Raw genomic sequence first — 11745 nt, 5'->3', positions numbered from 1 at the left:
ACAATATGTCAATTGAACCTATATTTGAAGTTTTGCATACAACGAAAGAAAAATAAGGGCATCCTATTCCCAGAACAGAGGGAAAGAACGAGAAACCGAAAAAAGAAAGAGAAGAATCTCCTCAAAGAAAGGAAAGACAATAATTATGCAATATTCTTATCGGATGCTGGGATTTGTATAGCAATATATAAAGCCATTATTGATCTTCTTTTGCATATCAACCAAGTTAATGTACAAACTCCAAAGTTTAGGTACTGCACACCTCAAACATTGGCAAATCTTGTATACATTTACATTAAATACATATCATCAATATTGTTGGAGGACGATCCATTATCATGCATCTTCAGTTTAGAGTGATTTAGCTGGATCTTATCGAAGATGGTGCCTGCGAGGGTAAACTCAATGGAATGATACAGCTATAATAGGAGATGCAGAAAAAAGTTGCATGACTGGAGGAAAAAGGGAGGAACCTCAAAGTTTCTTTTGTTCCTCGACGAATTTTGCAACGTATAGTTAGAAGGCCAAGTTGCTGATGAGCTTCATAGCGATGACAACCAGAAAAGCCTGGATATAACAAGAGAAATTATTTAAATTCTCTTTAGCTATTAAAAATGAAGTATCAGTTGAAATAGATAGCAGTGAATAGATTATTTGCTTAGGCAAGAAATCGGAAAGAAGACGTACCGTAATAAACCCCATCTACCTCAAGCACATCAATCTGCATGAGAGAAAGAACTGTATCTGAGTCTAATATTTACACCAGATAAATTGACAAGAACTAAAGCTAAACTTCTATCAGTAATTACTTAAACCATAATTGAAGTGTCAAGAGCAACCTTTCCCCATATTTAACCAAATAAAGTGCAGTACTCTAGAAATGTCAAGGCTGTCATCTCTCTTTTAGCAAAGGAGTGATGGGAACTTGGTTTAGGAGGGGGCATAAATGTTATCTGATTGTCATTTTGTGAAGTAGGTCACCAGAAAGAATGCAAATAGTTGAGTTTGTAAAACTTTACAGTCAAACTACATTATCAGGCAACAAATTTTTCCAAGTAATAGGTGACAAAGTGTTCGATTGTGTCATTAGCTTTTATAACTGTGTCTAAGAGGAACATAGAATTACAACTGACTAAGATGTATTCTTCCTAAGAATTTTTTCAGTTTCAACATCAAAATAACAATACAGTTCCATTATTTCAAGTTCTTGTTATTTGTTATGCAGCAGATTTATCAGCGAAACAGAAGGCTTCAAAAATTTCTTTGTTATCAAGTTTATAATCTTTTATATCAACCAGCTACAGGCTATTCCTGCTTGATGTTAATTATGCCACAAGGTTCCTATTGATTCAGAAAATCAATACTCCCTTTGTTTTAATTTGTACATCTTACTTTCCTTTTAGTCTGCTTCAAGAAGAACATCATTTTCTATATTTAGTAACTTTATGATTTCGTTTGTCAAAAAAAATTTATAATTTCAACATTCCATATGACATGTTTAGGACGACAAGCTTCAAAGGGCATTTTCGTACATTACACATCTTTAGTTTAACTCCGCATGATTCAAAAGTCTCTCTTATTTTCTTAAACGCTGTGGCTAGTCAAACTAAGACAAATAAAATGGAATGGATGGAGTAGTACAATAAATATGTAAGAAGAATATGAATCTGCAACTTATATATGAAGGCAAAATAGCATCTAATCATGTGAAAAGTAAATGACAGGATGATTTAGTAGTTACAGGTACTTGAAGCCCGATTTCCTTGATACTATCCATCAGTTCCTTCACTTTTTGCTGGTCATTAGATCTGGTACGCATGAGTGGCCTTCGGATTTTATCAAGGGGAAGTTCAAGAATCACTGGCCCGGCAGATTGAGGCACACCAGGAGTAGCCCCTGAAACCATTATATGAATAATTTATTAGCATTAACCTTTAACAAGAAAGTTTATGTACTTGAAATTGTTCGTTAACTCACAACAAGTTTATATGACCAATACAAATAAGAGAACTGGTAGGTTTATGATTACAGACTTCGCAATGGAAAGACAGCTACGAAAATCCAACTTGAAATGCTAATTAGGCACATCAAAAAGTTAGTATGTATTGAAAAGGAAAGAAATAAGGGTTTATGAACTACATATTCCAGTAACTGTGCTTCTAGTCCTTTTTTTTGGATAACCATGCTGTTTGGGCCAGCCTGTGGGCACCTGGATTAATTTCACGGGATATCTCCCACATCCTACCAGCAGATACCAAGTAACTCGGTCCACCAAGTAATTATGCTTTTAGTTTTTGTTTACTAGGATATTATCGCCATCCTTTACGGTTTTATCCATTAGAACTATTTTCCTCTGTATGTAGTAGTACAATACATTTTAGAGATCAAAAATTCTATTCCATTATTTTTCTCATCTTTTGTTTACCCTTGCAACAATAACCAGTTATGAGCAAAACCACTAAATGCTTCTGCTAAGCTAGTATCAACTCAACGAATACAACCAATTACCAATTCAATAACTACGCATACACTAAAATTCTTTGTACTCTGCAGAATCCGTTACTGATGTAAAAGGTCTATACAAAGATAATATTGCAGCAGAAATCAACATGAGAACAATTCAAAAAAACAAAAACATGTACTATAGCAATTAGCAAGCAACAACAACCACAATAACATACCCAGTGGAATTCCACGGGTTTGTGGAGTGTAGTGTGTGCGTACTCAAGAGCAACAAATCCAAGTAAAACAAAGAAGAAAACATATAGTATAGTAAGAAATGTAGCAATTCATTCAATCCAAACATACATGGTTGAAAGAGTTTCACAAACAACCAAAAGCACACACCTTTAGCCCAAATTGGTTTTATCTAGATCATGGTGTCTCTGAAAAGTTATGTATACTAAAATTACTTGATTTGAGAAGAAACTCATACGTGAACAGATAAATGTTCTCATAAAGTATGGATTTTTAGCAGGAATTCTCAATAACCATGTGAATAATTTTTTTTAGACAGAACAAAAAGGAACGAACATGAATACCATTAGAGGAGGATGAGGAGACAGTGAAGCTCCTTAAACGCAGGTTATTTGGAAGTTGCAGAACAAAATTCGCCATTTTCTCTTTTGTATAACTTCTTGAATCTTACTGAATTTGATGATATATGAAAATAAAGGGACCTTTGTGTTTGAATCAGAAAAAACTGTCCGGTCCTTATGAAATTCAGTAATTGCCTAGAGACCCTTAGATTTTCTCTCTTTTCCTCCATTACACCAATAAATTGCAGCATTCTGGTTTTTCCTCACTTCCATGGCTGCTATGAGCTCTCTCACACTTTTGAGGTACAGTCCCCCCCACACCCCACACCCCACTTCCTTCTTCTTGCTTCTCTACTTGCTGAAAGATTTGATTTTTATATATTTGCAGAGGCCCTTCCTTAGTGAAAGCTTTGGGTTTCATAAAGACATCAAATTACATACCAAGAATCGTACCCGCCTCACGTTATCCTCTTCAATCTCAAAGGTTTGTAAATTTCTCAAGGAAATCCTGAATTTAGTGATTCAATATCCATAGATTGTTCTTGAGAGCTTGTATATCATTCTGGTTTTGTTATACCAATAACTTTGTCCTTTTTGTTGAGGAATCTATCATTTTTACTTGCTTCTGCAAAATGGGGTTCTTGTAGTCTGATTAGTCCATGATAATTGACTGGATACGAATCTTAAAGAATTATGTATTTTATTTCAATTTGACTTTAGATAGTAAAAGCAACAGGTCAATTTTAAGTCTTTGAATAATTTGATTAGTTTTCAGTACATGACAGTTGTAGAGGTTATATAGAAATGTAATGGTGTTAAAACAATATGGTGTCTCCTAAAACGAAAAAGGGTGTCACAAAAAGTGGGACGGAGTGTGACTGATGTGTTAATCCTAGCAAGTGATTTCACTTCATTTAGTCATTTGAATGCAAGTTCTTGTGATGGTTATTTGAGATTATACAGCGTGGGGGAGTTATTGAACTCCTTGAATATGTCATCTTCTTTGAGGGATGATTATTGTTCCTGGTAGTCTGGTCTTTGCTGTTTTCATTTCAAAGTGGAATCTTTTTTTCTGGTTTGCCTCTCTTTTACTACCTTACACTCATAATAAATGATTGTAGTCAACTAGTTGTATTTGAATGCACATTCCCGCCATGATTGGCTTATTCTCTTATTTAAAGCTGTAACTGAGGCAGTTATGATAAGTGTTTTCTATGTTTAATCAAAACAAGTGTGAATCAGGAGCTTACTTATAGAAATATCTGTAACGTAAGATCCTATTTTTCTGCTCCCATAGGTCCTCTTTGAATTTCTTATTGAGATTTGTTTTCTTTTTGTAAAGACAGGTCCTATGTAGCTTCTGCACATGATGAGGAAGCAGCTGCCAGGGCTGCTGCTGTAAATGCTGATACTGGAGCTCCAACCATGTATTGTTTTCCCGTGGATAGAACGTTTTGTAGTTCTATTACTTGATTAAGTTTAGATTGTCAGAGCTTCAAACTAATTAACGGTGTTTGTATCGGTTATGCACTTTCTTTTTGATTGATTATAGAATATAAGTGTTCCTTATGCTTATGGGAAATAGAAGACCTTTAGTTTGTTGACTACTGGAGGTAGTTAGTGAAGAAGAATCACACTATAGAGTTCCCTTTTTAACTAAAACATTGAAGTAATTGGCACAAAAAAGGTTGTACGTCAATACCATTATTTTGAACTCTGCATCTTTTTGTTGCATTGTGTTTTTCTTTTGCAATAGTTATCCTTTTTACTTGCATTTCTTAGTTCAGAAACCTCCCCGGTGTATATCTCCTCAAGAACTGGAGTTAAGATTTTGGATCAGATGCATTGGTACATAGTTTTTTTTACGGCACTAAGCAGTCAGCAAAAATGAAAAGGCTGATTGCTACAAGATCTGCTATTTCTTTCGGACTTCCCTTTGGTTACTTAATAGTAGATGATAACAGATAACTAAAAATGTATCTGTAAGAAGAACACGTTTGTCTACTTTAGAGAATGATATGACCTGCATAGTAATATGATATCCTGACTTTTGATATAATTACTTTGATTCTCATTAAATATCATCCTTCAGTTTTAGTGCAAGATGTTACCACATATATGGTTTCCGACTTCCCCTCTAATACATATTATACAGCATTAACTTCGACCTTACAGAAAAAAGGAAAGATTTGAATTGTTTCAAGGCAACAAGTGTTTGTTGCAGCAGTAGTTTGCTTATATGTTCCATGATTACCTTCCCTGAGAAAGAACGATTAAACTGATCTTGGTTAATTTGTCGAGCTGCTTAAGCTTTTGTTTCATACTAGTAAATTTGATGTGAACATCCACAGTTTGACTTGCATACCTTCTGTCAGACATGGTGACTGAATGATCATCTAGGCTCACTGCAGTCTGATCAATTTGTTTTGTGCATTCAGATTTGATAAAATCATTGCTAAGGAAATACCTGCTTCTGTGGTATATGAGGATCAAAAGGTTCTTGCATTTCGGGATATCAATCCTCAAGCTCCTGTTCATGTTCTAATTATCCCGAAGTCGAGGGATGGATTAACAGAGCTTGGAAAGGTGGGTACATTTCCCTCTATCTAATTTCTGTTATTATTATCAATGTGGTATGCCTTCTATGTCTAGTTTCAAGGAATGCGTATCTTGACTTTTGGTATAGCACAAATCACAAGTCATACCAAAATTCAGGGTGCGAGAGTCTTTATCTAAATTGTTTGTCGCGAAGTGGAAATAGTTCGTATCCCTTTGATATTGGCTTTTGCCCCTATACTTGAGATCTATATAATCTGTTTTGTTAAGGCAAGCACTTATTTGGGTGTAAAAGTTGGTCATCTTGCACTCTTTTTTGCATGATGTTAAGAAGTTATAACAGTTTTACATGAAAGTGCTCGTAGCTTGACAATGATGATTACAGAATAAAATTAGAAATATTTAGTAAAAGACTGGAATCTCGGAGCCCGTGAACAACTTTATAGATTAGCAACTTCGAAGTTGTCCCTCAAAAAGTCAATTTTACTGTGTTTTACCTTCTATTTCTTATTTTTATGTTCATTTCCGCGTTAATTTCTCTGGTAATTGATACCTTGCAACTGGTTCCGTTCTGATCTAAGAAGGCTGAACAAAGACATGAAGATATATTGGGCAACCTCCTTTATGCTGCCAAGATAGTAGCGGAGAAAGAAGGCATCGTAGATGGTTTTCGAGTTGTCATTAATAGTGGTCCCTCAGCATGTAAGTCTATCTCCCTTCTAATATTCCCCAGCTCTCCAAAAATGTGAACCTAATTGCTAACATGGGAACTTTGTATGAACAATGAATACAATGCTATTTACATCGAAACTTTTCTTTATGTATCTTTTAGGAGTTCAAAAACAGTTCCATAGTACATAATGCAGTAACAAAAGTAATGTTTCCCCTCTCTTCCTTGCATAGGTCAATCTGTATACCATCTTCACTTGCACGTACTTGGCGGAAGACAGCTGAAATGGCCCCCGGGTTAGAATCAAGCTTGGTTGGGAGCAAGTACTCCATTTATCTGCATTGATGTAATATGACACGTGTACCGATGTTCAACATCTGTGTCATGCAATAAGTACTATTGTTAGATGTGATTCAAGTATATTTGGTGAATGACTACAGATACTTCTCTTCATTGCAGTAACCAGACTAACCGTGTATGTTCTTGATCATCTTTTTATCTGCATTTGCATGAATGCTGTGAAGTACTTCAACTGTTTCCTTCTCAAGAATGTCCCTAATTGCTTCTGTTGGTATTTATCTATATAGGTACTATGCTGAACACCTATTCTGTGCATGATTAATTAGTCTAAAGCTCTTTCTTAGAGTAGCTAGCCATTTGTTTTTTCCCAGTTGACTACAACCATCAAAAATGATGTATCAAACAATGTATTCCCCCGATAGCTATAAACATTAGGTGATTTCTTCTCATTTGTCTAGGTTTTGATCGACAGAGTTGCCCTGACAATTTAAGAGTTATTCGATACTTGTGTTGATAGGAGGTAGCAGGTGCATAAGTTGGTTCAGATGAAAAAAGAACATGCTGAATTCCCAAATTTGAATAGCATTGTGAGATTAATGTCAGATTTAGCCAATTTGCAGCAGGCATTGTTGAAAGATCATATGAATAAAAATATATATTCAGGCTTTGATATCTCTTTAATAATTGTGGTATAATTTACTTTGATTCAACTGGTTAACCATTGAATTATCCCCGCACAATACAACCCAAGAATGTTGTATAACTTAAACAACTTCAAATTAATTGAATAGTTTAAAGCTTCGCGAAAAAAACACAGTTTTTCAATATACAATTACTACTATCTTTTGTATTAGTAAATAAATTGGAGGTTTAGAATATTTTTTTTTATCTCGACTCTTTCTTTCACCGCACGAACCTCAAAATATAAATTCCACTTCTCATCCTTTTCATTATTTTTGTATCACAACACAAAGAAGAAAATATCCTTTTATTATTATTTTTAAAGATATGCAATTTTATCTCTTTGTTTCCTTGAAAATTAGTTAATTAAAAAATATGTTTAAAATTTTTCATATGCAATTTTATCTCTTTGAGTTGACACCTTTATTCGAATGAAAATCGATAAACAAACTCTCTGTTCATAAGCGGTCATTATTAAAAGCTCAAAATTTAAAAGTTTAAAAAATTAATTTTTGGAATATATTTCAAAGTTATACATCTAAAATTGTAAGGAATTTTAACACGTGTTTCAGTCATAATTAAAATTTAGATATATACATGAAAAAGTAAATAAAAAAATATTAAATAGATTTGTAATTGTTTTAACAAATTAATCATTAAAGTTTATTAGTCTAAATTATATATATAAATTTTATTTGAAATTTGAGCTTATTTAAAATAGACTTTAGTATTGAGTTTTTAAAATTTTAAATTACTTTTTTGAGAAAATAAATTAAGACATACAAACCTGAAATTTAAGATAAACTTTATATTTAATTCGAATTTTCGATCTCAATAAGAATTAATTTCAAAAGCGAGAAATTTATTTTAAAAATTATATTACAAACATTAGTTAAATAATTTTTTGGCAATTATCTTAATCCTATTGGGTTTGTTATGTTAATTATTATCCCAAATTCTATTTGGTTTTAATAAGTTATAAACAAACCCTATAAATATTAATTAATTTAGCCAAATCTTGAAGCAATATTGCACATGGTGTGACCACAATAAATTTTGGGGAACAATCCATGAATCCAAGACCCAAACTCCGATCACCGCCACCGTCCTCCGTCATCATTCCTCCGGCGTCGCCACCCAAATCCCTAATCAACAAAATGCGCAGAAAATTTACCAGATCAACTCTTACACTTGCCACTACTTTGTTCTCAATCTTAGCTTTATATGCTTTCTTCAACACATTCATCTTCTCAGACCCACCAAACAATGTCGGCAGTGTTAGTTTCAGCAGGAATTACAATACCCAGAATTTGAAATCTGTGAAAGTTTACATGTATGATCTGCCTAGGAAGTTTACGTATGGGGTTATTGAGAGCTATGCGTTGGCAAGAGGTGGAGAGAAGCAGAGTGATGATTCGTTGCTTAAGTATCCTGGAAATCAGCATTCTGCTGAGTGGTATTTGTTTTCTGACCTGAATCGGCCGAGTTTAGAACGGGTCGGGTCGGCTGTAACTCGGGTTATGGACCCGGAGGAAGCTGATCTTTTCTATGTGCCTTTCTTCTCGTCGTTGAGCCTTGTGGCGAATCCGATTAGATCCAATAATGCTGTTGTTGCACCCGTGAAGAGGCCTACTTATAGTGATGAGGAAACGCAGGTAGGAAATCACTATTTGTTGGATTATTTTCTTCATAATTCATGTTTCTAGGATTGCATTGTGTTGCTTTTTGAGTTAAAGTTTACATCTTTTTTATCATAGCTTGTTTCTATTGGTTCATACTTGTTAATTTAGTTACAGTAGTTATAATTGGTGAATTGTGTTTTAAATGATCTATCACTTGTTATTCTAGAGGACTCTCTTTATTAGTTCACCAATTTGTTGCTTAGATTTTATGGTTGAGCTTCAGAACAATGTCCACATTGATTAATGCATATACATTGGAGGTAGAATTATTCGGTACGTGTGTTGGTCGGTAGAATTATGTATTAGTTGAGGTGCACATAAGTTGGGCTGGACAAAGTTGTGATCAGAAAAAGAAAAACTAAAGAAAGAGGATGATGATCGTCTCATGCTTGTTAGATCCAGAAGTGCATTTGTTTACGTGTATACATTTGTGTTACAGAATTAAATTGCATAAAAATGGTAGATGATCGCATTGTGCATGTTGCAGGAGTCTTTAATTGAATGGTTGGAGAAGCAGGAGTACTGGAAAAGGAACAATGGTTGGGATCACGTGTTTATATGCCAGGATCCTAATGCTTTATACAAGGTTGTGGATAAGGTGAAGAATGGAGTGCTGTTAGTTTCTGATTTTGGAAGGCTGGCTCGTAATCAGGCATCTCTTGTTAAGGATGTCATCTTGCCGTACTCACATCGGATTAACACATACACTGGGGATATTGGCGTTGATAATCGGAATTCTTTGCTCTTCTTCATGGGCAATCGATACAGAAAGGAGGTAATTTTGATTGGAAAAGTTTCATAATTTGGTGTTTGATATCTTGTTTCTGATATAGGATTTACTGGTACCGTCTTATTTCTTCTGTCTTATTCCCTGCACTCAATGCACATCAAAGTTCCTTAGTTATTTACATAAAGACAAATGGTATCATGTTATGTGTGTTTGGTAATGTGTCAGGGAGGAAAAATTCGTGATTTGCTTTTTCAATTGCTTGAGAAAGAAGAGGATGTCATCATAAAACATGGTGCACAATCTAGGGAGAGCCGTCGTGAGGCAAGAAAAGGGATGCACACTTCAAAATTTTGTCTGCATCCAGCTGGTGATACTCCATCAGCTTGCCGTCTTTTTGATGCTATTGTGAGCTTGTGTGTCCCTGTAATCATCAGTGATCACATTGAATTGCCATTTGAGGATGTTGTGGACTACAGGAAAATCGCAATTTTTGTAGACTCTAACACAGCTGTGAAGCCAGGGTTCTTGGTTAAAAAGCTCAGGAAAGTAAGCATGGAGAGGGTTTTGGAATACCAAAGGGAGCTGAAAAAGGTATATACTAGTACATAATTATTGTTCCTGCATCCTATTATAGCCAGAAAATAAATTTGCTAATTGGAGTTAAACATACATCGCACACTCTGTACATAAATAAGCATGTGAGGTTCTTTTTCTGTTTTCCCCCGTCGAGTCTTTGATTGAGGAATTGAAAAATCTATAGATATACTGACTCACTCTAAGAGGTGTGTGTGTGTGTGTGTGTATGTTCCCTTTTTCCTCTCTCAAAGAGTTACTATCTTGTGCCAAGATGTCTAATATGAGCCTTGACAAATGCGTCAAGGTTTAGAAGGATCTGCAAGATTTTTGACAGTGACAACAAAGAAACAGATGAGCAAGTATTAGTGAATGTTTCTTATGTTCCATTGTCTAAAAAGATATTATCTACCTGTTGGATCACTGAAATCTTTGATATTTCAATTTCTGCTTCTTGTCTCTTCTATGGAAACATCCTTAGAGTTAAGCTGAAGCTGTTCAATTTCATTTGAAGAAGAATGTGTATTACAAAAAATTGTTTTTTCTAGAAGAAGTTCAGTTGTCTCATATCTTCTGAATCACTCAACAAAAGAACATTGTTTATTTGGAAATTTAGATTAGCTCTCTAGGTACTTGACTCATTTAATTGCTAGCAAAGGCAGATGATCTCTTACCCAGCTAATCTCAGTGCTATAGGCCAACTATTTTGTCATGAATAAAATATTGGTGGCCATAAGCTAGGTGATGCCTGAATTAGTTCCTTGCATATAAACCATATTATGATCTGTTCCGGATAGGTTACCGTGTAGTTCGTTCCTACATGTTATCTTTCCTAAATTCTTCAAGTATCTCATGCTTTAGTTGATGTGGACTCTTTAACATCTAAGCAAACATAAAGAAACCCTTTAATACCTTCATGTTTGAACATATGTACTCTTGATTTATGGAATCTTCAGGTGAAGCATTACTATGAATATGAGGACCCAGATGGAACAGTAAAAGAAATTTGGCGACAGGTTTCTTTGAAGTTGCCACTTGTTAGGTTAATGATCAATCGTGATAAACGTCTTGTGAAAAGAGAGTTACCTGAACCAGATTGCTCTTGCCTCTGTTCAAACGAGACAGGAATCTTGACGACATTATGATCCAGACTAGTGACATTTTCTCAGTCACCATCCACTTTGAGCATTTGTGGATCACCCTGACTTTCGGGTAAGAAGGTGGTAGATCAAGATTCTTGTACTATTGTAACTTATATTTGGGATGGCATGGTTGCTATCTGGCCTTCTTTGATTAACATCCCTGCTAACATGTAGAAAATACAGTTTACGCTAAAATAAGGATCGGTCTAGTACATTTTGATATATACATAGTTTTATTTATTCATTTCACACTTCCTGGATGCATGCATTTTGAGAATTGCAGTGACTAGAAGCAATTCTTTTATGTGTATTTATAATGTTGTACATCATGATATATGAAATCACAGCTAATATGTAGGCTTTTGTCTCAAAA

The 11745-nt window shown here is 34.7% G+C and overlaps 3 protein-coding genes across 4 annotated transcripts; 2 read left to right on the top strand and 1 right to left on the bottom strand.

The window, feature by feature from the left end:
* Positions 1-172: 172 nt before the first annotated feature.
* On the bottom strand, positions 173-3182 carry LOC101260008 (sulfiredoxin, chloroplastic/mitochondrial). Its single transcript, XM_004233198.5, has 5 exons — positions 3042-3182; positions 1742-1896; positions 688-721; positions 474-567; positions 173-388 (listed from the first exon to the last, which is right to left on the bottom strand). The coding sequence occupies exons 1-5, from the start codon at positions 3115-3117 to the stop codon at positions 373-375; spliced, it is 375 nt and encodes a 124-aa protein (XP_004233246.1). The 5' UTR covers positions 3118-3182; the 3' UTR covers positions 173-372.
* Positions 3183-3200: 18 nt separating this feature from the next.
* LOC101259703 (14 kDa zinc-binding protein) lies at positions 3201-6814 on the top strand. Of its 2 annotated transcripts, none has more exons than XM_004233197.5 (6): positions 3201-3341; positions 3427-3522; positions 4385-4465; positions 5477-5624; positions 6179-6296; positions 6498-6814. In XM_004233197.5, the coding sequence occupies exons 1-6, from the start codon at positions 3310-3312 to the stop codon at positions 6563-6565; spliced, it is 543 nt and encodes a 180-aa protein (XP_004233245.1). In that variant the 5' UTR covers positions 3201-3309; the 3' UTR covers positions 6566-6814. The 2 variants fall into 2 exon arrangements, with proteins under 2 accessions (XP_004233245.1, XP_010317037.1); XM_010318735.4 differs by having other exon boundaries at positions 6176-6296.
* Positions 6815-8059: 1245 nt separating this feature from the next.
* LOC101260298 (probable arabinosyltransferase ARAD1) lies at positions 8060-11745 on the top strand. The gene is made up of 4 exons (XM_004233199.5): positions 8060-8900; positions 9415-9702; positions 9883-10248; positions 11187-11745. The coding sequence occupies exons 1-4, from the start codon at positions 8316-8318 to the stop codon at positions 11373-11375; spliced, it is 1428 nt and encodes a 475-aa protein (XP_004233247.1). The 5' UTR covers positions 8060-8315; the 3' UTR covers positions 11376-11745.

Source organism: Solanum lycopersicum, chromosome 2, assembly GCF_036512215.1.
Source record: "Solanum lycopersicum chromosome 2, SLM_r2.1".
Taxonomy (NCBI): domain Eukaryota; kingdom Viridiplantae; phylum Streptophyta; class Magnoliopsida; order Solanales; family Solanaceae; genus Solanum; species Solanum lycopersicum.
Note: the sequence above shows the minus strand (reverse complement) of the source record. Positions and strands in the feature narration are given on the sequence as shown.

Bases quoted from the DNA above. Each gene is read 5' to 3' on its own strand.
- LOC101260008 (XM_004233198.5), bottom strand. From the start codon at position 3,117: ATGGCGAATTTTGTTCTGCAACTTCCAAATAACCTGCGTTTAAGGAGC. The intron at 722-1,741 runs GTAACTACTAAA...TCTCTCATGCAG, and splicing joins AAATCGGGCTTCAAGTACCT to ATTGATGTGCTTGAGGTAGA. The intron at 568-687 runs GTACGTCTTCTT...TGTTATATCCAG, and splicing joins GGTAGATGGGGTTTATTACG to GCTTTTCTGGTTGTCATCGC.
- LOC101259703 (XM_010318735.4), top strand. From the start codon at position 3,310: ATGGCTGCTATGAGCTCTCTCACACTTTTGAG. The intron at 3,523-4,384 runs GTTTGTAAATTT...TTGTAAAGACAG, and splicing joins TATCCTCTTCAATCTCAAAG to GTCCTATGTAGCTTCTGCAC. The intron at 6,297-6,497 runs GTAAGTCTATCT...TTCCTTGCATAG, and splicing joins TAATAGTGGTCCCTCAGCAT to GTCAATCTGTATACCATCTT.
- LOC101260298 (XM_004233199.5), top strand. From the start codon at position 8,316: ATGAATCCAAGACCCAAACTCCGATCACCGCCACCGTCCTCCGTCATC. The intron at 9,703-9,882 runs GTAATTTTGATT...GTAATGTGTCAG, and splicing joins GCAATCGATACAGAAAGGAG to GGAGGAAAAATTCGTGATTT. The intron at 10,249-11,186 runs GTATATACTAGT...TGGAATCTTCAG, and splicing joins ACCAAAGGGAGCTGAAAAAG to GTGAAGCATTACTATGAATA.